The sequence below is a fragment of the Trichomycterus rosablanca genome, chromosome 7, assembly GCF_030014385.1.
Source record: "Trichomycterus rosablanca isolate fTriRos1 chromosome 7, fTriRos1.hap1, whole genome shotgun sequence".
Taxonomy (NCBI): domain Eukaryota; kingdom Metazoa; phylum Chordata; class Actinopteri; order Siluriformes; family Trichomycteridae; genus Trichomycterus; species Trichomycterus rosablanca.
The window spans coordinates 41,881,701-41,905,486 of record NC_085994.1 but is presented as its reverse complement, the minus strand read 5'-3'; the positions used below and the strand labels follow the sequence as shown (position 1 = coordinate 41,905,486).

The 23,786-nt window shown below is 44.6% G+C and overlaps 2 protein-coding genes across 6 annotated transcripts in view; both read right to left on the bottom strand.

Annotated features, from left to right (window-relative positions):
• Positions 1-684: 684 nt before the first annotated feature.
• On the bottom strand, positions 685-8,278 carry LOC134317515 (zinc finger protein 420-like). Its single transcript, XM_062998214.1, has 8 exons — positions 8,210-8,278; positions 7,451-7,515; positions 5,030-6,372; positions 4,791-4,830; positions 3,413-3,536; positions 3,046-3,168; positions 2,763-2,942; positions 685-2,231 (listed from the first exon to the last, which is right to left on the bottom strand). Exons 2-8 carry the CDS (start codon positions 7,505-7,507, stop codon positions 685-687), a joined length of 3,414 nt encoding a protein of 1,137 aa, XP_062854284.1. The 5' UTR covers positions 7,508-7,515; positions 8,210-8,278.
• A 936-nt stretch (positions 8,279-9,214) lies between these two features.
• Positions 9,215-23,786, bottom strand: part of itgb4 (integrin, beta 4) — a 49,625-nt gene continuing 35,053 nt past the window's right edge. For 3 of the 5 annotated variants that reach the window (XM_062999436.1, XM_062999435.1, XM_062999434.1), the window contains 12 exons: positions 23,303-23,440; positions 22,428-22,610; positions 21,885-22,019; positions 19,914-20,078; positions 16,614-16,760; positions 16,270-16,404; positions 15,780-15,929; positions 15,384-15,572; positions 13,484-13,639; positions 13,228-13,389; positions 12,948-13,064; positions 9,215-11,097 (listed from right to left, as the gene is read on the bottom strand). In XM_062999436.1, coding sequence (XP_062855506.1) covers positions 10,955-11,097; positions 12,948-13,064; positions 13,228-13,389; positions 13,484-13,639; positions 15,384-15,572; positions 15,780-15,929; positions 16,270-16,404; positions 16,614-16,760; positions 19,914-20,078; positions 21,885-22,019; positions 22,428-22,610; positions 23,303-23,440 — 1,820 coding nt within the window. In that variant the 3' untranslated portion in view covers positions 9,215-10,954. Of the gene's footprint in view, positions 11,098-12,947; positions 13,065-13,227; positions 13,390-13,483; positions 13,640-15,383; positions 15,573-15,779; positions 16,091-16,269; positions 16,405-16,613; positions 16,761-19,913; positions 20,079-21,884; positions 22,020-22,427; positions 22,611-23,302; positions 23,441-23,786 lie in introns of those variants that run through there. The other 2 variants (XM_062999437.1, XM_062999438.1) reach the window with 2 other exon arrangements.

Genomic DNA, 23,786 nt, shown 5'->3' with positions numbered 1-23,786 from the left:
ATTTTTCCTCAGCCATAAAGTTCCAAAATTGTCCAGCAGAGGAGCTTGAGTTCATATGAATGTCAGATTGCAGGTTTAAAATTTCTGTATGTAACGTGAGATCTGAAATTTCTCCGTCAGCTTCTTCCATGTATGAATGTCAGCAGCGTCTCTGCAGGGTTCCTACCCGATTCGAAGCGTTTTTGGTTTCTTTGTGCTTGGTTGCTCACTTATTTTCACAGTGCAAACTGGCTACTGATGAATGAAAACTTTCTATATTTACAGTGCTTTAGGCGGGCTAAAGCGTTGCTATGATATAAACCGCAGATTAAAGAAACAGTGGCCACATTTCATGTCAATCACCTGTTTGAATGAGGTGCCATGTACCAGCGTGAACTGTGCGATCGATTCGACGTATTGGGCACCGCTGCTCTAGATATTTATAGTCACATTACAGCTGCATTTCTAGTAAATTATACAGATTTACATTTGAAGAAATTCAGCTACACATGATTATAATAACTTTGACATAAATGACACCACATACATAGCACACGGTACAACCACTGACTGCATCAAGCTCAACACAAAAAATATGCATTCCTGAATCGGTTAGATACAAGAGAAATAAATCACCACCGTCCAGAGACACGAGACGACTGAACACTGTTACTGTAGTGAACACCAATGTCTCCTAAACATACATCAGTTTATCCCCATCAGTACTGGGATATGGGTTTTCTCTCCTGTGTTAATACACTGGTGTGACTGGAGCGTACTGGCTTGAGTAAAGCTCTTCCCACACAGTAAGCAGTAGTACGGTTTCTCTCCAGTGTGAACGCGCTGGTGTCGTTTCAGAGAGCTCGTGTCATTAAAACTCTTGCCACAGTATGAGCAGTGATACGGTTTCTCTCCGGTGTGAACGCTCTGGTGTGCCAGGAGCTGACTCTGTCGAGTAAAACCCACCCCACAGTGTGAGCACTGATACGGCTTCTCTCTTGTATGAATGCGCCGGTGCCTGTGGAGAGAATTCTCTCTGGTAAAACTCATACCACAGTGCCGACACTGATACGGCTTGTCTCCTGTGTGGACGCTCTGGTGGGCTAGGAGTTGATTCTGTTGGGTAAACTTCTTCCCACAGTGCGAACACTGACACAGTTTCTCTCCGGTGTGAATGCGCTGGTGAAGATGGAGTGAATTTGGGTGAGTGAAAGTCTTTCCACACTCTGAGCACCGATACGGTTTCTGTCCGGTGTGTAGGTGTTGGTGTGCCTGGAGGTGACTCTGTCGAGTAAATCGCTTCCCACAATGCGAGCAGCGATAGGGCTTCTCTCCAGTGTGAATGCGCTGGTGTCGATGGAGGTCAAACTTCTCGTAAAAACTCTTTCCACACTGTGAGCACGGATACGGCCTGTACCCCGTGTGAATGCGCTGGTGTCGCTGGAGAATGCCCTTTTCTTTAAAGCTCTTCCCACACAGTGAGCAGTGATACGGCCTCTCTCCAGTGTGAATGCGCTGGTGTTGCTGGAGGTTACTCTGTTGAGTAAAGCTCCTCTCGCACAGCGGGCACTGATACGGTTTCTCTCCAGTGTGAAGGCGCTGGTGTTTTCTGAGAGTATCTCTCTCTGCAAAACTCTTTCCGCACTGCGAGCAATGAAAGGGTTTTTCTCCTGTGTGAATGCGCTGGTGCGTTCGGAGAGAGCTCTGCTGAGTAAAGCTCTTCCCGCACTGCGAGCAGTAAAACGGTTTCTCTCTGGTGTGAGTGCGCTGGTGTCGCCGGAGACCACTTTGCTGAGCGAAACTCACCCCGCACTGTGTGCACCTGTACGGCTTCTCTCCTGTGTGAATGCGCTGGTGTGTCTGGAGATTGCGCTTCGCACTAAACCGCTTTCCGCACTGTGAGCAGTGATAGGGTTTCTCCCCTGTGTGAATGTGCTGGTGAATTTGGAACGTATTCAGGTACGTGAAGTTCTGCCCGCACTGTGAGCAGTAATACGGTTTCTCTCCAGTGTGAATGCGCTGGTGTCTTCGTAGTTTACTCTGTTGGGTAAAACTCTTTCCACACTGTAAGCACCGGTGATTGTCTGCTTGTATCTGCCCATGCTGAAGGTTGGAGCTTCTTGAGGGCTCCAGCAGTTTCAGATACTCTTCATGGTGACGCCTCCTGATGTGTTTGTGCAGGTAGATTTGGGATGTATAGGAAACATGACACCAGGAGCAGGAGAACGCTTCTAACTGGTCGTTATTTAACCCTGAAATTAAAGAAGGAAAAATTAAGATCATTATTTTGATAATTGGGGGGGGGATTGAAGAATTTATTTGCACGATCGTGGGTTCTTACAGCAGTGGAATAGCTGAAGAACAAGGAACAGAGCTGTGGGCCTCCCTTTACACTGCTCTGGTCACATCACATTGGGTGTTGCACTTTGGAACTTCCATTCTATGTTAACTGTTGTTTCTTATCTGCTTACAAGTACCAATCCTCAAAAGCGTTCTAGCAACTACTGTCTCATGACCATAGGTGAGGGTGAAGGACAGAGATGAACCAGTGAATTGAGAGCTTTGCTTTATGGTTCAGCTCCCTCTTAACCACTACGGTCTGGTCGAGCGATCTCATTACTGACGATTCTGCACCTAACCTGCAGTCCATCTCAAGACCCCACCTTCCATCCCTCAGACCAAGAGCAAGTCCTTCACGTGAGGTAGGTTCTCACCCCCTACTCAAAGGGAGTATACTGTCTTTGTCAGGAGATTTAGGAATAAGAAAGTTCCCTCAGATGTACCTGTATTGGACAGTCCCAGGTCAGCTTCAGGAATTCCTGATTTCTGAACCTCTAGGCCAGGTGGAAGGGATCGTCTGGCTCGGTCAGCAGCCCCAGAAGGAACAAGGCCATCAGGGATGAAGAGAGCAGGATCATGAACCTCACACTTGGTAATGAAGAAGGTCTTGTTCTCCTGACAGTCTGGAAACAGAGGAAACAACAAAGCCCCCCAGAATACAGAATACTGATTAATACATGATTGGTGATCAAAAATAATTGGTGGACAAACACTGTAGGGTCTTACAGAGGCCGTCTTCATCCTTAACTTCAGCTTTATCTTCTTCCTCTTTCAAAGGCTTCATCTGAAAGTCTCTGTCCAGTTGGTCCACAGGGTGGACGTGTCCCACAGAGCCTGAAGTTCCTCCATCTAACAGTAAATGGAAAAATACCATCATCTCATGTAACAATGAGAAAACATGACAGACACGAATCTTAGTCAAAGTTGGGCTGAGTAAGCTTTAATAGTATCATTGTTTAGCAGACGCTTTTTGTCCAAAGTGACATTCTATTGAGACTAAATGTTTATGAAGGGACTTGAACCAGCAACCTTCTGATCACTAGTCCGGAACCTTAACCACTGACTAAGACTGAAATAATCTCAGTTCTCTCACAGAAATGGTCTTTATCTTCCTCTTTTACAGGGATTCTCAAAAGTTCTTCATCCTGCTGGTCCACGGAGGGGACGTGACCCACTGAGCTCGATGCTCCTCCAACCGAAGTCTCCGTCTTCACATCCTCACAAAACGAACAAACAAATATTAATAAGTGTCCTTAACAAAATTCATTATTTATTACATCAGATGAAAATTTAAATAAATGTTTACCTGTGAATCAGCAGGATCAGGTTTCAGTACCTGTCTGTCTTTTGATGATTCCATTACAGAACCTTCAAATTAATAATAATAATATGAATATAATAATAATATAATAACAATAATAATGTAATAATAAGTTCTGCTATCTTGTATTAGTTGGCACGGTGGCTTAGCAGGTAGCACTGTCACCCACTGTACTCCAAGTTTATCTTTGTTGCTGTTGCAGGCAACATGAAGGTTCCCAGCTCTTATTTAGACATAGCCAAAGCTCTAAGAAAACAAACCTACTGAAGCCCTGTTCGAACTTTCTTTCCTTAGAAGCTTCTTTTCTATTAAGTTCGATAAAAAAAGGGTGACAAAGGTCTTAAACATACAAGGCAAGGATATACAGAATTGTGCAGTTTATATTATGTGTAATATTTTATGTTTTATAATGAGAATAAAATATTTAAAAATGTTAGTGAAATGTAAGGAAAATCGAATTAAATACATTTAAATCCCAACACTGATTTATTTAATATGAATATTTTATTAATAATATAAAATTTTAAATATTCAGTTGATCTGATGGAAAGTTAGAAATAAAACAAAATAATAATAAATCAGCGAGTATGTTTACTCATTATGAGGGCTCGATCCCAAATTCCCAAATCCTGTATCCATAATGCACTACAAAGTGTACACAGTGCATTACTTCATACACCATGTAGTGCACTTCTACAGACAGGAGAATCCCGTTTGGGATCGAGCCGCTTTTAGCCTAACAGCTTCACTTTAACTTACCGTGTGGGCTTAAAGCTGAACGGAGTAAATCAGATCAAATCCACCTAACGACGGAGATCACATTTATTAGAACTGCATCACATTCATAACGATTAATAACAACTGTATAAACATGAACGTTATCATCACATCTGCATTAAAGATCATAGATGCTGATGTTTTTGGTTGTGAAGGCATTTTGAGTTGCATTGGCGCCTCCTTCTGGTCTGGAGTGTTGGGTGCAGATTAGTGCGCGTCCTTGTCTTCAAGCTGCTGGAACATGGGCGAGACTGTCCACAGTGATTTTGTAGCAGGAGCTTCGTTCTTGTGTCTTTAAGACTAAGCTCATGGTGATATAAAGCTCGCTGGACTGTGAACAGTGTCACCTGTTTTTCAGCAGCTTCTGATTCACAGGAGACATCTTTTCTTTTTTAGTGGTTCTTGGATCACATCTGTCCATCCAGACACTATCAGCATAAGGAGATGGTTTAAGCTTTTACCCTAACCCTTAAAAGAGACCACTGTTCCATGTACTTTTAGTAAGTACAACCCTGGTTTTGTGAAATCCTGACATTTAATAATCAAACATATAAAGATCAGGCAGTACTGGTGTAACAAAGCTTTTTATTTTCACGTGGAGAGGATCAGGACTGGAGGACGGGGTGTGGCGCGTCTCCGTCGGTGCACTTGTGAGTCTTGAGTGTTCTGGAATAAGTGAAGCTCTGTCTGCACTGCGAGCAGTAGTAGGGTTTCTCTCCTGTGTGAATGCGCCGGTGTCGATGGAGAGAGTTCTGGTAGGTAAAGCGCAGCCCACACTGCGAGCAGGAGTATGGCTTCTCACCGGTGTGAACGCGCTGGTGATTTCTGAGGGCGCCTCCCTGGGTGAAGCTCTTCCCGCAGTGCAGACACTGGTAGGGTTTTTCTCCGGTGTGAGTGCGCTGGTGCGTCTGCAGCGTACCGATCTCGGTGAAGCTCCTCCCACACTGTGGGCAGCCGTACAGCTTTTCGCCGGTGTGAATGCGCTGGTGGGTTTGGAGGTGACCCTGCCTGGTGAACGTCTTGCCACACTGCGAGCAGCTGAACAGCTTCTCTCCGGTGTGAACGCGCTGGTGCGACTGGAGGTGACTCAGCTGAGTGAAGCTCTTCCCACAGTGCGAGCAGTGGTAGGGCTTTTCTCCAGTGTGAATGCGCTGGTGCTGTTGGAGGTTGCTGTGGAGAGGAAAGCTCTTGCCACAGTGTAAGCACCGGTACGGTTTCTCTCCGGTGTGAACGCGCTGGTGCGTTCTGAGGGTGCTTTTTTTGGTGAAGCTCTTGCCGCACTGTGAGCACTGGAAGGGCTTGACACCGGTGTGAATGTGCTGGTGTGTTTGGAGATGGCTGAAGAGGGTGAAGCTCTTACCGCAGTGGACGCATTGGAACGGTTTCTCTCCCGTGTGAGTGCGCTGGTGCTTCTTCAGCGCGGTGCTCTCGATGAAGCTCTTCCCGCAGTGCGTGCAAAGGTACGGCTTCTCTCCAGTGTGAATGCGCTGGTGTGTTTGTAGATACCCTGGATCAGAGAAACTCTTCTTGCACTGGAAGCACTGGTAAGGCTTCTCCCCGGTGTGAGTGCGCCGGTGCCGTTTCAGAGCGCCCTGCTGGGTGAAACCTCTTCCACAGTCTGAGCACTGGTGTGGCTTCTCTCCGGTGTGAATGCGCCGGTGTCTGTGGAGATGGCTCTGCTGAGTAAAGTTCTTCCCACAGTCCGAGCAGCGGTGGACGTCCCCCTGGGTCTCTCGGGGCCCGAAGGACGTCGACTCAGGACTTCTGGAGGGCTGCAGGTTCTCGTGTTTATTCTCTCCCTTACAGAGATGATCTTCATCTTCAACCTCCTCCTCTTTTACAGCCTTCATCTGGAGTTCTCCATCCTGTTGGTCCACAGTGGGTTCGTCTCCCACCGAGCTCGAGGTTCCTACATCAGCAGTGGCAGAAGTTTCTGTCTTCACATCCTCACAAAGCTGAGAAAACAAACAACAATAATAAAGAACTGAGAGCTCACAGGGATTCACCTCCTGGATTTGGGCGGTTTATCCCATTCTTCATGGCAGATCCGTTTAAGCCCCAGCAGGTCTCTCCACAGATTGGATAGGGTTTAAGTCTGGGCCACTCAAGGACATTCAGAGACCTACCACAAAGCCACCCCAGTGTTGTTTTGGCTCTATGCTTTGGGTCACTGTTGTGTTAAAAGTTGATCTGTTGCCCAACCTTGAACTTGAACCTTCTTCTATTTCAAAATTAAGCCACTGTAGTCCTGGGACACTCAAATATATTAGATATTATTATGGGTGTGTTTAAAAACCTAGTGAGCTGCCTTGCTGTCTTACTGCCTACACAGGCGGCTGCCTCAGTAGAGAGGATTCTAATAAGTCATCGACTCATAAGGCAGGTTATTCGAACGCGCTACTTAGACAGCGATAACACGGGTTTTGCTTACTAAGCTAACACAGTTAGCATCATGCCATTCAAACCAATGGGATGAGGTGGCACAACGCGCTAGCATGTCAAATAACATCTCCCTAACAAGGCCCAACTTGCAAATAAACGACACTTGTACAAGTTTATATAAATTAAAAATCAATGATAATTTATTTAAGTTTGAGAATAACTCCGCCACGTTTTTTATTTTACTGTGAGAAAAGTTGAGCCGCAATGAATGCTGGGATTGCCTCCACCGCTAAAGCAGCATCAGACGCTCCCTCGTTCTTGAGTCAAAATAATCTGATCCCGGAGATCCACAAATAGTTCCTTGGATTTCATGGTTTGATTTGAGTATGAGGTATAAACTGGGGTCCCTTACAGACCCGGTACCATCTGTGTACCATCCCAAACTAAGTTCAACTGTGCTGACTGCAGCAGGTGGATTTCATTTCTAGACACATATCCATCTAGCACTTCTAGGCTTCTCATGTGACATGCAACAAAATATTTAAAAACTGATGAAGCAAAATTTTGCAAATCGTGAAAGTTTTTCACACCAGGAATAAATCTGAAAGCATTTTTGTTATACGGTAAACTTTACATTAAATTCATGTTTACCTGTGAGGAGTCAGCAGGGTCAGAATCCTGCACCCACCTGTCTTCTGCAGCTTCCATTATAGCACCTTTAACATAAAAACATCTATATAATAATAATATATAACTATAAAACCTTCCTAACACAAAAAATACACAATATAAACACTTATATAGTACATGCATTGTTACATCATTATGATTTTGTGTGCTTAAATGCAAACTTAGCTTTCAATTTTAATAATCAAATTAATTTATCAATAAAATATTAAATATAAATATATAATATATATAATTTACTGTCAAAATAAAGCTGCATATAGAGCTGATTAAATAAGAGGATGCTCTAAACTAATTTACCTGATATAATTTATTAATAATAAAATGTCTAATAAATCAGAAATGTAAAAATGTGATTAAAATCTGATTTATTTTATTCATTTTATAATGAGAATAAAATAAGTTGTATAATTACAACAGAATATCAACCCCTATATTCCAACACAAATGAATCTGTGAAATCCTAAAAATAATAAAATGTGAATATTTATTTTTGTAAAAGTTAATTTACATCGTTACAGCTAAATAAATATTATTAGTAAAATAGGGCTTCACTAAGGCTCTGTTCTAAATCCCTTCACGAAGTTTCCATAGTGCACTACATAGTGTGTATAGAGCATTACTTCATACACTATGTAGTGCACCTCTACATAGATGATACATCCGTTTGGAATCGAGCCACTGTTAGCTTACAGCTCAGCTAACAGCTGCACTTTAACTTACCTTGAATGAATCCGATAAAATCCACTCAACAACAATAATCACATTTTATTAAAACTGTATCACATTAATTATAAATAATAATTACTCTATAAACATTAATGTTATCATCATATCTGCTCACTGTTAGCTTCACATAGCTGCTAATTATGCTAGTTTTTCGGTGTTTCTAGTGGATAATGGAGCAGATTGGGGTTCATTAGCACCACCTACAGGAGATCCCGTCTTTATTAAAGTTCATTCATGTTTACTAACGCTAAATCCTGGTCAGGATAGCGGTGGGTACAGTGCCACCTAAAACACAAGGCACAGGCAAGATTACAGTGTGAATATAGTTTCCATTCATCACAGGACAACACATATTCACTCACTCATTCATTCATTCACTCATGTTTAGCTCTGTGTTCCATCAGTGTTCCTATTCATTTCTACTGTTTAATGTGTGAGGAACTGAGGACACTGATGGTTGCAGGTTTGTGAGTGGAATTTTTCTCCGTTCTTACTCGATACGAGACTTTAGCTGCTCAACAGTCCGTGCTCGCCGTCGTCTGATTCTTCTCTTTTCAATAGGAGACAGATCTGAACTGCAGGCAGGCCGGCCAAGCACACACACTCTGATGAAGCCATTCTGTTGTAGCGCGTGCAGAATGAGGCCTGGAATCGTCTTGCTGGAATAAACGTGGACTACCCAAGGAAAGACGTCACCTTGATGGCAGCACCTTGAAGTGTCTCTCTAAAATCCTAATATACGCCTCTGTGATACATTCACACATATGCAGGTCACCTACACCGTGGGCACTGATGAACCCTTATATCATCACAGATGCTGGCTTTTACACTTTTCACTGATAACAGTCTGGATGGTCTTTTTCATCTCGACTAACCACAGCATGTTTCCACTGTCTTTTGGACCATATTTTTGGAGCACTAAATACATTAAATATTTAAATACATTTACATTACATTTAGACGACTAACAAACAAGCGGACACATCATTCATCCATCAGCTTTATTGTTTATTAAATGTAGAGTTGACATGTTTAATGAAACAGTGTTGACAGTGAAATATCAGAGATTGATGAAATAAGCAGGTTTTCATCCTCATATTGGAATACATGTAAAATTATAACAAATAAAAACACTGTACTTAAAATATATAAAAAATAAAAGCCAGAAAAAAGCATTATCCAAAAAGGCAGAGCAAACACATCAGTCCCAGACATGCAGTTCCTCATTTAAACAGCACCAAACATTTACATTGCAGTAAAGTAAATACTGCCGCTGTTCCTCTTAAATTCTAGCAAGCAAGATAAAATCATAATTTTATCGATAACAGTATAAAATAATTGTGTATTTTATTTATTTATTTATTTAGTTTTACCTAATACTTCCTCCTAGATGCTGAACAGGAACAGATTATAAATTAGGCAATGTTTGGTCACACTGTTATTAGTATTAATTATTTACATTAATCAGACGATTTTATCTAAATAGACTTACAGTTCTGACTGAACACAATCTGAGTAACTGAGAGTTAAGGGCCTTGCTCAGGGGTCCAACAGTGACTTTACGATCATTTTCCAGTAGCTTAATGGCTGAGCTAGCCACTGCCCTGGAAGCCAGAATGAAGTTAAATTAGTGAATGATGTTTATAGGTGGCAGTGTTGCATGTAAGTCTTAAATGTAAGTGCTTTTGTGTTATTATGAACAGAACTGAGGTTGATACTAGAAGTTCAGGATTTAAAAAAAGATAAAAATTCCACATGCTTTTGTGTACAGTAAATTCTGCATCATTAATGATTATAACAGAAGCTGTGAGACTCATGTAGTGTGTAATAAAATACAAACAAAATGAAATCATATTTAGTTTTGAAATGTGGAGTGTAAAATCCTTATTCTGCTCCAAAACATGATGCTAACTTTTAATCTAACATTTCCATAGTTACTGTAGCTCATCTCAGCATCCATGAGTTTAGTTCATTTCACTGGTCAGCACTGCTCGTCTCAATTGTAAAAATAAACTGGTAATGTTAGTTTACAAAGTTAGCATCGTACGATGTACAAAATATTTATAATATTCAACATTGTTAGAAAATACAGAAATACATTAAAAAATCCCTTAATAATGAAAGTCTGAGTAAATAAACGAGACAGGATTACACGCTTGTGCAAAGAGTTCGGCATAAACATCAGGAACACAGAAACACATTCAAATACTTTTGGTTTACATTCAATAAGAAAAAGGTTTAGAGAGTAAAAAACTTATTATTATTATTATTATTATTATTATTATTACTGTCTAAAGCCCAAAGTAACTCTTGATTTGAACAGAAACAAACACTACAGTTCAATACTGAATCTGAAACACCACTTTCATTATTCACATGGAGTCTTTAGGCACTTAGTACATGAATCGTCCAGGTTATTTTGGAGTAAATACATTAGGGAGTGGAGCTATAAATCTGATCTACACAAAGATCCTTGGGGCATCAACGTGTTTCATCTCGTGCTCTTCAGTAATCTGTAGAGAAGCTGAAGTTGTGATGTCACAACGTTACTGTGTTACTGTGTTATTGTGTTACTGTGTTATTGATATGAAATGTAAAGAGCAGATCTGAGATGTTGGGTTAGGGTCTGAGATGTTGGGTTAGGGTCTGAGATGTTGGGTTAGGGTCTGAGATGTTGGGTTAGGGTCTGAGATGTTGGTAAGTAAAGTCAGTAATGGTCAGTAGACGGTAACGACGTCTTTATGCCTGATAAAACTGTTTCTCCACTTTCTTGGTGACGCTGGACGTTACTCCTCTCTGAACCATCTCCACCTGACGGGTGATGCTGCCGCCGCTGAGCTCCATCTGCTGAGTGATCTGTCTGCTGGACATCATCATACCCTCTAAAACACACACACACACACACACACACACACACACACACATGATTGGATTGGTAAGATACGAAACCTGAAAGAAACACAAGCTGGAAAGGAAGTTTAAGTGTACCGGTCCTGTACATGGTGTGTGAAGGGTTAGTGAAGGTTTGTGAGGGTGGGTGAGGGTGGGTGAGGGTATAGTGGGGTGACGGAGGGTTAGTAAAGCTTTGTGAGGGTGGGTGAGGGTGTACCTGGGGTGATGAAGGGTTAGTGAGGGTATAGTGGGGTGACGGAGGGTTAGTGAAGGTTTGTGAGGGTGGGTGAGGGTGTACCTGGGGTGATGAAGGGTTAGTGAGGGTATAGTGGGGTGACGGAGGGTTAGTGAGGGTTAGTGAGGGTGGGTGAGGGTGGGTGAGGGTGGGTGAGGGTATAGTGGGGTGACGGAGGGTTAGTAAAGCTTTGTGAGGGTGGGTGAGGGTGTACCTGGGGTGATGAAGGGTTAGTGAGGGTATAGTGGGGTGACGGAGGGTTAGTGAGGGTGGGTGAGGGTGACGGAGGGTTAGTGAGGGTGGGTGAGGGTGACGGAGGGTTAGTGAGGGTGGGTGAGGGTGTACCTGGGGTGATGAAGGGTTAGTGAGGGTAGGGTATAGTGGGGTGACGGAGGGTTAGTGAGGGTATAGTGGGGTGACGGAGGGTTAGTGAGGGTGGGTGAGGGTGGGTGAGGGTGTACCTGGGGTGATGAAGGGTTAGTGAGGGTAGGGTATAGTGGGGTGACGGAGGGTTAGTGAGGGTGGGTGAGGGTGACAGAGGGTTAGTGAGGGTGGGTGAGGGTGACGGAGGGTTAGTGAGGGTGGGTGAGGGTGGGTGAGGGTATAGTGGGGTGACGGAGGGTTAGTGAGGGTGGGTGAGGGTGGGTGAGGGTGTACCTGGGGTGATGAAGGGTTAGTGAGGGTAGGGTATAGTGGGGTGACGGAGGGTTAGTGAGGGTGGGTGAGGGTGACGGAGGGTTAGTGAGGGTGGGTGAGGGTGGGTGAGGGTATAGTGGGGTGACGGAGGGTTAGTGAGGGTGGGTGAGGGTGACGGAGGGTTAGTGAGGGTGGGTGAGGGTGACGGAGGGTTAGTGAGGGTGGGTGAGGGTGGGTGAGGGTGTAGTGGGGTGATGAAGGGTTAGTGAGGGTGGGTGAGGGTGGGTGAGGGTGTAGTGGGGTGACGGAGGGTTAGTAAAGCTTTGTGAGGGTGGGTGAGGGTGTACCTGGGGTGACGGAGGGTTAGTGAGGGTAGGGTATAGTGGGGTGACGGAGGGTTAGTGAGGGTATAGTGGGGTGACAGAGGGTTAGTGAGGGTGGGTGAGGGTGACAGAGGGTTAGTGAGGGTGGGTGAGGGTGACGGAGGGTTAGTGAGGGTGGGTGAGGGTGACGGAGGGTTAGTGAGGGTGGGTGAGGGTGTAGTGGGGTGACGGAGGGTTAGTGAGGGTGGGTGAGGGTGGGTGAGGGTGTAGTGGGGTGACGGAGGGTTAGTAAAGCTTTGTGAGGGTGGGTGAGGGTGTACCTGGGGTGACGGAGGGTTAGTGAGGGTAGGGTATAGTGGGGTGACGGAGGGTTAGTGAGGGTATAGTGGGGTGACAGAGGGTTAGTGAGGGTGGGTGAGGGTGACGGAGGGTTAGTGAGGGTGGGTGAGGGTGACGGAGGGTTAGTGAGGGTGGGTGAGGGTGACGGAGGGTTAGTGAGGGTGGGTGAGGGTGACGGAGGGTTAGTGAGGGTGGGTGAGGGTGTAGTGGGGTGACGGAGGGTTAGTGAGGGTGGGTGAGGGTGGGTGAGGGTATAGTGGGGTGATGAAGGGTTAGTGAGGGTTAGTGAGGGTGGGTGAGGGTGTACCTGGGGTGATGAAGGGTTCAGTAAACATGGTGTGGGTTGTGTGGGTGGTGCCCTGCGTCGGCAGGTTGAACACTTCTCTCCTCGTGAAAGACGTTCCGCCGAACTGACCCATCGTCCCTACAGACACAGAGATTTAAATCAGACCTGATCATAAAATGATTTGATTTTATTTCTGTGGAACCTCTTTGATCATGAGCTCTGTGAGGAGGTACCAGAGTTCCTCTAATGTTCAGTTAATTATTGTACATTTTGAATATTGTAGAAATCATGTGTATTTTACCTCCGTCCTGAGACTCGATGGTGATGATCCCCTCTCTCTCCGGCCCGAAGCCCTGTGTGGTCTGAGCCTGGACCTTGAACTTGTAGGGTACGTTCTCACTCAGGTCAGAGACGGTCAGGGAGGTAGCAGAACTCCCACTGAGCTGGAAGGAGCGCTGATCTCCTGCAGACCATAAATAAAACCACGTGTTAATACAGTACTAATATATTAAATCTCAACTCCTCACTGATGAACACGTGAACGTCTGGACGCTGACCTCCACCGTGCAGCTGCTCACAGGTGACGACGTAGCCGAGGATCTCGCCGTTGGGTTTGCGTGGTTTATCCCAGCTGAGCTGCAGAGTCTCCGGACTTAATGCGGTGAAGACCAGCGGCCCCGGTGCACTCGGCGTGCTCAGAGTGAACGAGGAACCTGAGGAACAGAACATCTGGGCTGAAATATGGTCCACCAAAAAACTGATTACACTAGGTCCTGATTGGACCAGACTCTGATAGGAAGAAGTTCTAATTGGATCAGGTTCTGATTGGATGATGTCCTGATTGGACCAGGTTGTGACTGGATGAGGTTCTGACTGAACCAGGTTCTGGTTGGACCAGGTTCTGATTGGACCAGATTCTGATTAGATGAGGTTCTGATTAGACCAAATTCTGACTGAACCAGGTTCTGATTGGACCAGATTCTGATTAGATGAGGTTCTGATTGGACCAAATTCTGATTAGATGAGGTTCTGATTGGACCAAATTCTGACTGAACCAGGTTCTGATTGGACCAGATTCTGATGAGGTTCTGATTAAATGAAGTCCTGATTGGACCAAATTCTGATTGGATGAGGTTCTGACTGAACCAGGTTCTGATTGGACCAGGTTCAGATTGGACCAGGTTCAGATTGGATGAGGTTCTGATTGGATGATGTCCTGATTGGACCAGGTTGTGACTGGATGAGGTTCTGACTGAACCAGGTTCTGGTTGGACCAGGTTCTGATTGGACCAGATTCTGATTGGACCAGATTCTGATTAGATGAGGTTCTGATTAGACCAAATTCTGACTGAACCAGGTTCTGATTGGACCAGATTCTGATTAGATGAGGTTCTGATTGGACCAAATTCTGATTAGATGAGGTTCTGATTGGACCAAATTCTGACTGAACCAGGTTCTGATTGGACCAGATTCTGATGAGGTTCTGATTAAATGAAGTCCTGATTGGACCAAATTCTGATTGGATGAGGTTCTGACTGAACCAGGTTCTGATTGGACCAGGTTCAGATTGGACCAGGTTCAGATTGGATGAGGTTCTGATTGGATGATGTCCTGATTGGACCAGGTTGTGACTGGATGAGGTTCTGACTGAACCAGGTTCTGGTTGGACCAGGTTCTGATTGGACCAGATTCTGATTGGACCAGATTCTGATTAGATGAGGTTCTGATTAGACCAAATTCTGACTGAACCAGGTTCTGATTGGACCAGATTCTGATTAGATGAGGTTCTGATTGGACCAAATTCTGATTAGATGAGGTTCTGATTGGACCAAATTCTGACTGAACCAGGTTCTGATTGGACCAGATTCTGATGAGGTTCTGATTAAATGAAGTCCTGATTGGACCAAATTCTGATTGGATGAGGTTCTGACTGAACCAGGTTCTGATTGGACCAGGTTCAGATTGGACCAGGTTCAGATTGGATGAGGTTCTGATTGGATGATGTCCTGATTGGACCAGGTTGTGACTGGATGAGGTTCTGACTGAACCAGGTTCTGATTGGACCAGATTCTGATTGGACCAGATTCTGATTAGATGAGGTTCTGATTAGACCAAATTCTGACTGAACCAGGTTCTGATTGGACCAGATTCTGATTAGATGAGGTTCTGATTGGACCAAATTCTGACTGAACCAGGTTCTGATTGGACCAGGTTCTGATTGGACCAGATTCTGATTAGATGAGGTTCTGATTGGACCAGGTTTTGTTTGGATGAAGTTCTAATTGGACCAGATTCTGATTGGACAAGGTCATGATTGGAGGTTCTGACTGGACCAGGTTGTGACTGGATGAGGTTCTGATTGGATGAGGTCCTGATTGGATCAGTTCCTGATTGGAGGTCCTGATTGGACCAGGTTGTGACTGTATGAGGTTCTGATTGGACCAGTACGTGTCTCACCTGGAACGGGGCTGAGGGGACTCTTGGGGTCGACTGTAGACTCGATGGTGATGACGCCCTCTCTCTCGGGGCCCCAGCCCTCCTTACTCTGAGCTTTCACCTTGAACAGGTACGACTGGTTGGGCAGCAGATCCTGCACCACCACTGAGTTCTGGGCGGGGTTGGCGATGTCCATCCGCTTCGTCTCACCTACAGGACGCATCACAAACATGAACATCTCGAACTGCATCATGAACTGGAGCCAGTGGAGCCAACTGGAACCTCCAAGATTCCTACTGGATCTCCACCAGCTTCCAGTGCCCAGACTACTCAGAGCTGGTACTGTTCTACTCTACAGCGCACTACATGCTTCAAAGAGCCTTCAGACGGGGGTTAGGGAGCACTTTCGGTTCTCACCTCCGTTGAGAAGCTGGTAGAGGACGCAGTATCCCATTATCGGCTTCTCACAGTGGGGTTCCTGCCAGCTGACCTTCAGAGCTGTGGGGCCCAGAGCAGAAAACACCAGCCTGCTCGGGGTTTCAGGGACCCCCCGTGGCACCCGAGAATCTGCGGGTAAGAGACGCCATCCAGGATCATAATAATCGACAGACTGCACAGTAGATCAGACTTTGGGTCTGTGTGAAGACCTATGGACCCGCCCTGCTCTCTACCCCCTACCTCCCTTAGACATGCCCTCTTCTCAGGAGGGTAGGATGACGTGAATGCGCCTGTGTAGAGAGATGACCAGGTTTTCACACAGACCCAATGATTCCAGTTAAGATTCCAGTTAAGTCTAGTTCAGGTCTATAGGTCAGTGGCAGTCACCAACCAATCCAAAGTAAAGAGTCTCGGCTGTGAAGTTTGGGACTCTCTACGGTTTGGATTGGTTGCCTCTGGATCCACTCACCCTGAAGAACCCTGTCCAGGTTCTGCAGAGCCTCACTGATGTCCTCGGACTGATCGCGGACCCTGGAGCTCAGGCTGTAACCGGTAGCTGTGGTCTGGCTGAAGCTAGAGCCGCCTGAAAGAATGCCGCCACCGGCTGTGGCAGGGAAGCGCAGGGCAGCACATGGTAGAACAGTCACAGACAGACAGACAGGAAATGCATACAGGTGAGACATGGCAAGGCAGGAGGAACGTTACGAGTGAAGACATCAAGCGATAGTCAGCCAAAGATTCTCGCTGCGAGCGCTCACATCTCTGTGCCCGTACAGCATGGGTGGGCGTACGCGTTACAGAATCTGTACTTACTGAGGACGCTGGAGAAGCCGTCGGTCACTTCACCCATCACGATGGAGTCTCGCACGTTATCGGTTTCATAGTAGTTCCTGTTATCAGAGCGTTTCCTCATGATCACGTCTTCTGTGAGGAGTCCACCACCGATCTGACGTGATCCTCCTGGAACGCAGAAGATCAGAAGAACCAGGCAGTGAAACCATGTCCATCAGATCAGGTCATGTTTCCATCACCAGGACGTTGTATGTACACGTCACAGAAATGTTCATTATCTGTATCTACTGAAGGTCATGGGAAGCGCATGAGTAGGTTCTCCCTTTTTCCCCTGAGAAGATTCATCTCCACCTTCATTCCTGTTACCTAAACCTTCATTCCTGTTACCTATACGTTCATTCCTGTTACCTAAACCTTCATTCCTGTTACCTATACGTTCATTCCTGTTACCTAAACCTTCATTCCTGTTACCTAAACCTTCATTCCTGTTACCTAAACCTTCATTCCTGTTACCTAAACCTTCATTCCTGTTACCTATCCGTTCATTCCTGTTACCTAAACCTTCATTCCTGTTACCTATCCGTTCATTCCTGTTACCTAAACCTTCATTCCTGTTACCTATACGTTCATTCCTGTTACCTAAACCTTCATTCCTGTTACCTATCCGTTCATTCCTGTTACCTAAACCTTCATTCCTGTTACCTATACGTTCATTCCTGTTACCTAAACCTTCATTCCTGTTACCTATCCGTTCATTCCTGTTACCTAAACCTTCATTCCTGTTACCTATACGTTAATTCCTGTTACCTAAACCTTCATTCCTGTTACCTATACGTTCATTCCTGTTACCTAAACCTTCATTCCTGTTACCTATACGTTCATTCCTGTTACCTAAACCTTCATTCCTGTTACCTATACGTTCATTCCTGTTACCTAAACCTATATTCCTGTTACCTATACGTTCATTCCTGTTACCTAAACCTTCATTCCTGTTACCTATACGTTCATTCCTGTTACCTAAACCTTCATTCCTGTTACCTATCCGTTCATTCCTGTTACCTAAACCTTCATTCCTGTTACCTATCCGTTCATTCCTGTTACCTAAACCTTCATTCCTGTTACCTATACGTTCATTCCTGTTACCTAAACCTTCATTCCTGTTACCTATACGTTCATTCCTGTTACCTAAACCTTCATTCCTGTTACCTATCCGTTCATTCCTGTTACCTAAACCTTCATTCCTGTTACCTATACGTTCATTCCTGTTACCTAAACCTTCATTCCTGTTACCTATACGTTCATTCCTGTTACCTAAACCTTCATTCCTGTTACCTATCCGTTCATTCCTGTTACCTAAACCTTCATTCCTGTTACCTATACGTTCATTCCTGTTACCTAAACCTTCATTCCTGTTACCTATCCGTTCATTCCTGTTACCTAAACCTTCATTCCTGTTACCTATACGTTCATTCCTGTTACCTAAACCTTCATTCCTGTTACCTATCCGTTCATTCCTGTTACCTAAACCTTCATTCCTGTTACCTATCCGTTCATTCCTGTTACCTAAACCTTCATTCCTGTTACCTATACGTTCATTCCTGTTACCTAAACCTTCATTCCTGTTACCTATACGTTCATTCCTGTTACCTAAACCTATATTCCTGTTACCTATACGTTCATTCCTGTTACCTAAACCTTCATTCCTGTTACCTATACGTTCATTCCTGTTACCTAAACCTATATTCCTGTTACCTATACGTTCATTCCTGTTACCTATACGTTCATTCCTGTTACCTATACCTTCATTCCTGTTACCTAAACCTATATTCCTGTTACCTATACGTTCATTCCTGTTACCTAAACCTTCATTCCTGTTACCTATACGTTCATTCCTGTTACCTAAACCTTCATTCCTGTTACCTATACGTTCATTCCTGTTACCTAAACCTTCATTCCTGTTACCTATACGTTCATTCCTGTTACCTAAACCTATATTCCTGTTACCTATACGTTCATTCCTGTTACCTATACGTTCATTCCTGTTACCTATACCTTCATTCCTGTTACCTAAACCTACATTCCTGTTACCTATACGTTCATTCCTGTTACCTAAACCTATATTCCTGTTACCTATACGTTCATTCCTGTTACCTAAACCTATATTCCTGTTACCTATACGTTCATTCCTGTTACCTAAACCTATATTCCTGTTACCTATACGTTCATTCCTGTTACCTAAACCTGTATTCCTGTTACCTATACGTTCATTCCTGTTACCTAAACCTATATTCCTGTTACCTATACGTTCATTCCTGTTACCTAAACCTTCATTCCTGTTACCTATACGTTCATTCCTGTTACCTAAACCTTCATTCCTGTTACCTATACGTTCATTCCTGTTACCTAAACCTTCATTCCTGTTACCTATACGTTCATTCCTGTTACCTAAACCTATATTCCTGTTACCTATACGTTCATTCCTGTTACCTATACGTTCATTCCTGTTACCTATACCTTCATTCCTGTTACCTAAACCTATATTCCTGTTACCTATACGTTCATTCCTGTTACCTAAACCTTCATTCCTGTTACCTATACGTTCATTCCTGTTACCTAAACCTATATTCCTGTTACCTATACGTTCATTCCTGTTACCTAAACCTATATTCCTGTTACCTATACGTTCATTCCTGTTACCTAAACCTATATTCCTGTTCCCTAAATGTTCATTCCTGTTACCTAAACCTATATTCCTGTTACCTAAACGTTCATTCCTGTTACCTAAACCTATATTCCTGTTCCCTAAATGTTCATTCCTGTTACCTAAACCTTCATTCCTGTTACCTAAACCTTCATTCCTGTTACCTAAACCTTCATTCCTGTTACCTAAACGTTCATTCCTGTTACCTAAACCTTCATTCCTGTTACCTATACGTTCATTCCTGTTACCTAAACCTTCATTCCTGTTACCTATACGTTCATTCCTGTTACCTAAACCTATATTCCTGTTCCCTAAATGTTCATTCCTGTTACCTATACGTTCATTCCTGTTACCTAAACCTTCATTCCTGTTACCTAAACCTTCATTCCTGTTACCTAAACGTTCATTCCTGTTACCTAAACCTATATTCCTGTTACCTAAAGGTTCATTCCTGTTACCTAAACCTATATTCCTGTTACCTCAGTCCTGTTACTCATATACACTCATCTTCCACTTAGAAACCTTGTAAAAACGATAAAAAGTCGTCTGGGATTTGACCAAAACCCATTCTGAGTAGTGTGTGTGTGTGTTGGATGCGTTTGGGTGGAGTGTGTACCCACCTTTGTTGGTTATGTAAGTGGTTGTGGACTCGGTGGTCTGGTTGGCGGTTCCGGGTCGGGGTGAGAGGCTGTAGCTGGTGGAGGACGTGCTGATGTTCCGCGTCAGGGAGCTTCCTCCACCCGGGAACAGGAAGCTCTGATCCCACTTCCCGTTCACGACCTGGTCTGTAGACGCAGAAGGAAAATAAACTAGCATTAGCATGCTAACAGAACGTCGTCCGTGTGTCCTGGTATTGCTGTAGGCTTAGAGGCGCCGAGCCATTCCCCTCATCATCAGCCAGTGGCGGGAGGTTACGTTTCCCAGTTTAATTCAGTAAGATGCACGGCAGCAGCGTTTCCAGGCCAGTAAGCCACCCAGAGCGGCGGCAGCAGAGGCAGCAGTAGGGCATTACGGCATGGCAGGCTGGCATGCGGTGGAGATGTAGATCTTCACCTTGTGGAAGGTTCTGGAAAGGCACCGTGTTCGTAGAATCGTCGGGCGGGTACTGGAGCCGCCCCCCCGCGGGGTGAGGCGTCTGGGAATGGGCGGAGGAGGTCAGCGCGTCCTCGCTTTCCAAAGTGCTGGCGCTGGCGCTCCGGGTCAGAATTATTTCGGCCGGCAGCCTCCAGGACACCGTGCGGAGATCCAGGTCCGAGCCCACCAGCTGAACGTGCTGCCACCTCCTCCTGCCTTCGGTGGATCATGTGGAGGGGAGAGCAGGCACAGCATGGAGCACCGGTGGGTTAGCAGGCTACGGTTAGTCACTAACTTCAAGCAAAGCCAAAGAGAGGAGAAGCAACAGCAGGAAGAACCTGAGCAGAAGAACCTGAGCACCAGAGAGAAGCTCATCTTAAAGCAGCAGCTAGAAAGGAGAATATAGATGTTTTCATCAAGGTTCCAGAACCAACAGAACTTTGCACTCCTAGAACCAGATTTCATATCATTCATGGGCGTGCCCTTACCCCCGTCTGTCTGCGTCGTGTCTCTTGAGGAATCTTCTCATTAGTTACATAAACACCGCCACAACATCTCTACACTCCGCTTTAATGGTCAGTAGCTACGTTGCTGGGCATCTGATTAGATGAGGCTCTGATTGAACCAAGTTCGGATTGGACCAGATTCTGATCGGACCAGGTGAGCTCCTGATTAGAACAGGTTCTGACTGGATGAGGTTTTGATTGGACCTGGTTCTAATTGGATGATATACTGATTGGACCAGGTTCTGATTGGATAAGGTCCTAATTGGATCCGTTTTGATTGGATGAGGTCCTGATTTGATCCTGACGTGCAACTTTCGTAATGTCAGTATTATTATTATTATTATTATTATTTAACTTTTGATTAACTTTTTAATCCTACATCTTTTTCTTCATTACTATTCTATATATATATTTTATTTTTTAAACCTGTGGTGTTTTTAACGTGAACCAATGCACGTAATTTCGTTTTTTCTGTACACTTTGGTGTACAGTAAAATGACAATAAAGTAAATCTTGAATCTTGAATCTTGATTGGACCAGGTTCAGACTGGACGAAGTCCTAATTGGAACACAAACATGATTGGACGAGGTGAGGTATTGATTGAACCAGGTTCTGATTGGATGATGTACTGATTGGACCAGATTCTGATTAGATAAGGTTTGCTTTGATTGGATAAGGTCCTGATTAGAAATGGTTCAGATCCAACCGCTTTGCTTTTCGTACATACACCATTGACCCAAAATGAGAACAGTGCTAACTATGTTCTTATAAAACATTGCTGGGTGCCCCAAGTCTCAGCTCTGCTATCAGCCGGTCGGGCACCTACACAGACACACGATTGGCTGTATGTCTGTAAGGGAAGGAACAACAGGGTCTGTAGATTACCCAACCTGGCTGGTGGTACAGCTGAACCCCCCCCCCCCCCCCCCCATCATGCACTTAATGCTAGCGACGATAATAAAAGCAGCGGTGCACGTAGCATGCGTTCAGCTAGCGAGGACGCCGCTCACCTTCAGAGAACTCGGACATGCTGGGTCTGGTGCTGGAGGTGGGGGAGCGCAGAACCTCGTTACTGTACATCAGGTAGCTGTCGTACTCCTCTCCCGCCTCCGCGTCCACGATGGGAATATCGGGAATAATCGGAACTGCAGAGGAACACAAACAGACGTCAGAGCCAGTGGGATTCGAACCTACGACCTAGCAAAGAACTTCAAATCTGCTGGAGCAACCAGGAGAAATACCAAACATTCTGACTGGACCAAGTTCTGATTAGATGAGGTCAGAATTGGAGCAGGTTCTGATTCGACAAGCTCCTGATTGGACCAGATTCTGATCGGACGAGGTCCTGATTGGACGATTTTTTTTAGATGAGATGAGATGATTAGATCAGGTAACTTTTAAATTCCAAGTTAGCTTTAGCTAAAATGCTAAGTCAGATAGCTGAATTGCTAACTAAACCATGAAATCTCACAGTCTCAGCCTGACGACCAACAGTAACAGGATGATCCTGGTGTCCTCGTGTGTGTACGTTACTATCAGCCCCAGATACTTACTGGACATGGGTCTGTGAGGTTGGGTTGCCAGATTGATGGTGGCGTCTCGGTGCGGTCCCCAGCCCACCTTGTTGCTAGCGCGTACTTTATACTGGTAGGTCTGGGAGGGCTGCAGGTTCTCGATCAGCAGCATGCGCTTCTTCGGGTTATCGATCTTCACCTTCTTATCAGGTCCGATGGGTTCTGGATCAAGAGGAGATACAAGCAGAGGAACTTCAGAACATCTCCACTGAGCAGTGACCAGAACTACTGGAATTACTGGAACTACTGGTACTACTGGTACTACTGGTACTACTGGTACCAGAACAATAGAATTCTGTTTCCATAGAGACACTATCTCCACTCTTCTGGGAAGGCTTTACACAATATACTGGAGTGTGTGTGTGGGACTTTGTGCCCATTCAGTCAAACAAGCATTTCTGATCCCAGGCAATAATGTTGCACATGAAAGCCTGACTCACTGTCAGTGTTCCAATTCATCCCAAAAGTGTGTTTATTGACCTCTGTGCAGACGGCTGGAGTTCCCATCAACTCCAATACCAAAGGTTCCAGTTTTTTAGTACTCCTGACTGGACCAGGTTCTGATTGACCCTAATTAAACGAGGCCCTGACTGGACCAAGTCCTGACTGGACGAGGCCCTGATTGGATGATGCCTTGACTGGACCAGGTTCTGATTGGATGAGGTCCTAAATGGACCAGAGTCTGACTGGACCAGGCTCTGATTGGATGATGCCTTGACTGGACCAGGCTCTGATTGGATGAAGTCTTGATTGGACCAGGCTCTGATTGGATGATGCCTTGACTTGACCAGGTTCTGATTGGACGAGGTCCTGACTGGACCTGGTGTTGAAGGTGTAATATTTGGGATACTCACTGCTGTCCTCGTTGATGGGCGTGTAGACGACCTCGTACTGGGTGATCACACCGTTGGGCTCGGCCGGCTCCGCCCAGCTCAGCTGAGTGACGGTCGGGCCGATGACGTTAAAGGCCAAACGTCCGGGTTCACTCGGTACTACAGAGACGAGGACGTACACAATAAATCCATCATCACTTACATAAATCACACATCATCTACATAAATCAACTATTAAACTGAAATACATCACAACAATTATAAAATTAAACAACAGATGTAAATAATAAATGAATAAATAATACAAGAAATTTTAAACAAAATGTAACTGCATAGAAAAGCAGAAATGGATTTATGTTTATTTCTGATCATAGGATAATAATAAATACATTTAAAAATAATAGTATAAATAAGACTACTAATAAAGAAACAATAATATTAATTTATTATTAGGTATAATTAAATTAATAAATAAATACCAAAATTACAAATATTAATAATACTA

Excerpts from the sequence above, each read along its gene's own strand:
- LOC134317515 (XM_062998214.1), bottom strand. The coding sequence starts at position 7,507 with ATGGAAGCTGCAGAAGACAGGTGGGTGCAGGATTCTGACCCTGCTGAC. Across the intron at positions 6,373-7,450 it reads ACCCTGCTGACTCCTCACAG|CTTTGTGAGGATGTGAAGAC; the intron begins GTAAACATGAAT and ends TTGTTTTCTCAG. Across the intron at positions 4,831-5,029 it reads GCGCCACACCCCGTCCTCCA|ATGTGATCCAAGAACCACTA; the intron begins GTCCTGATCCTC and ends CTGGATGGACAG.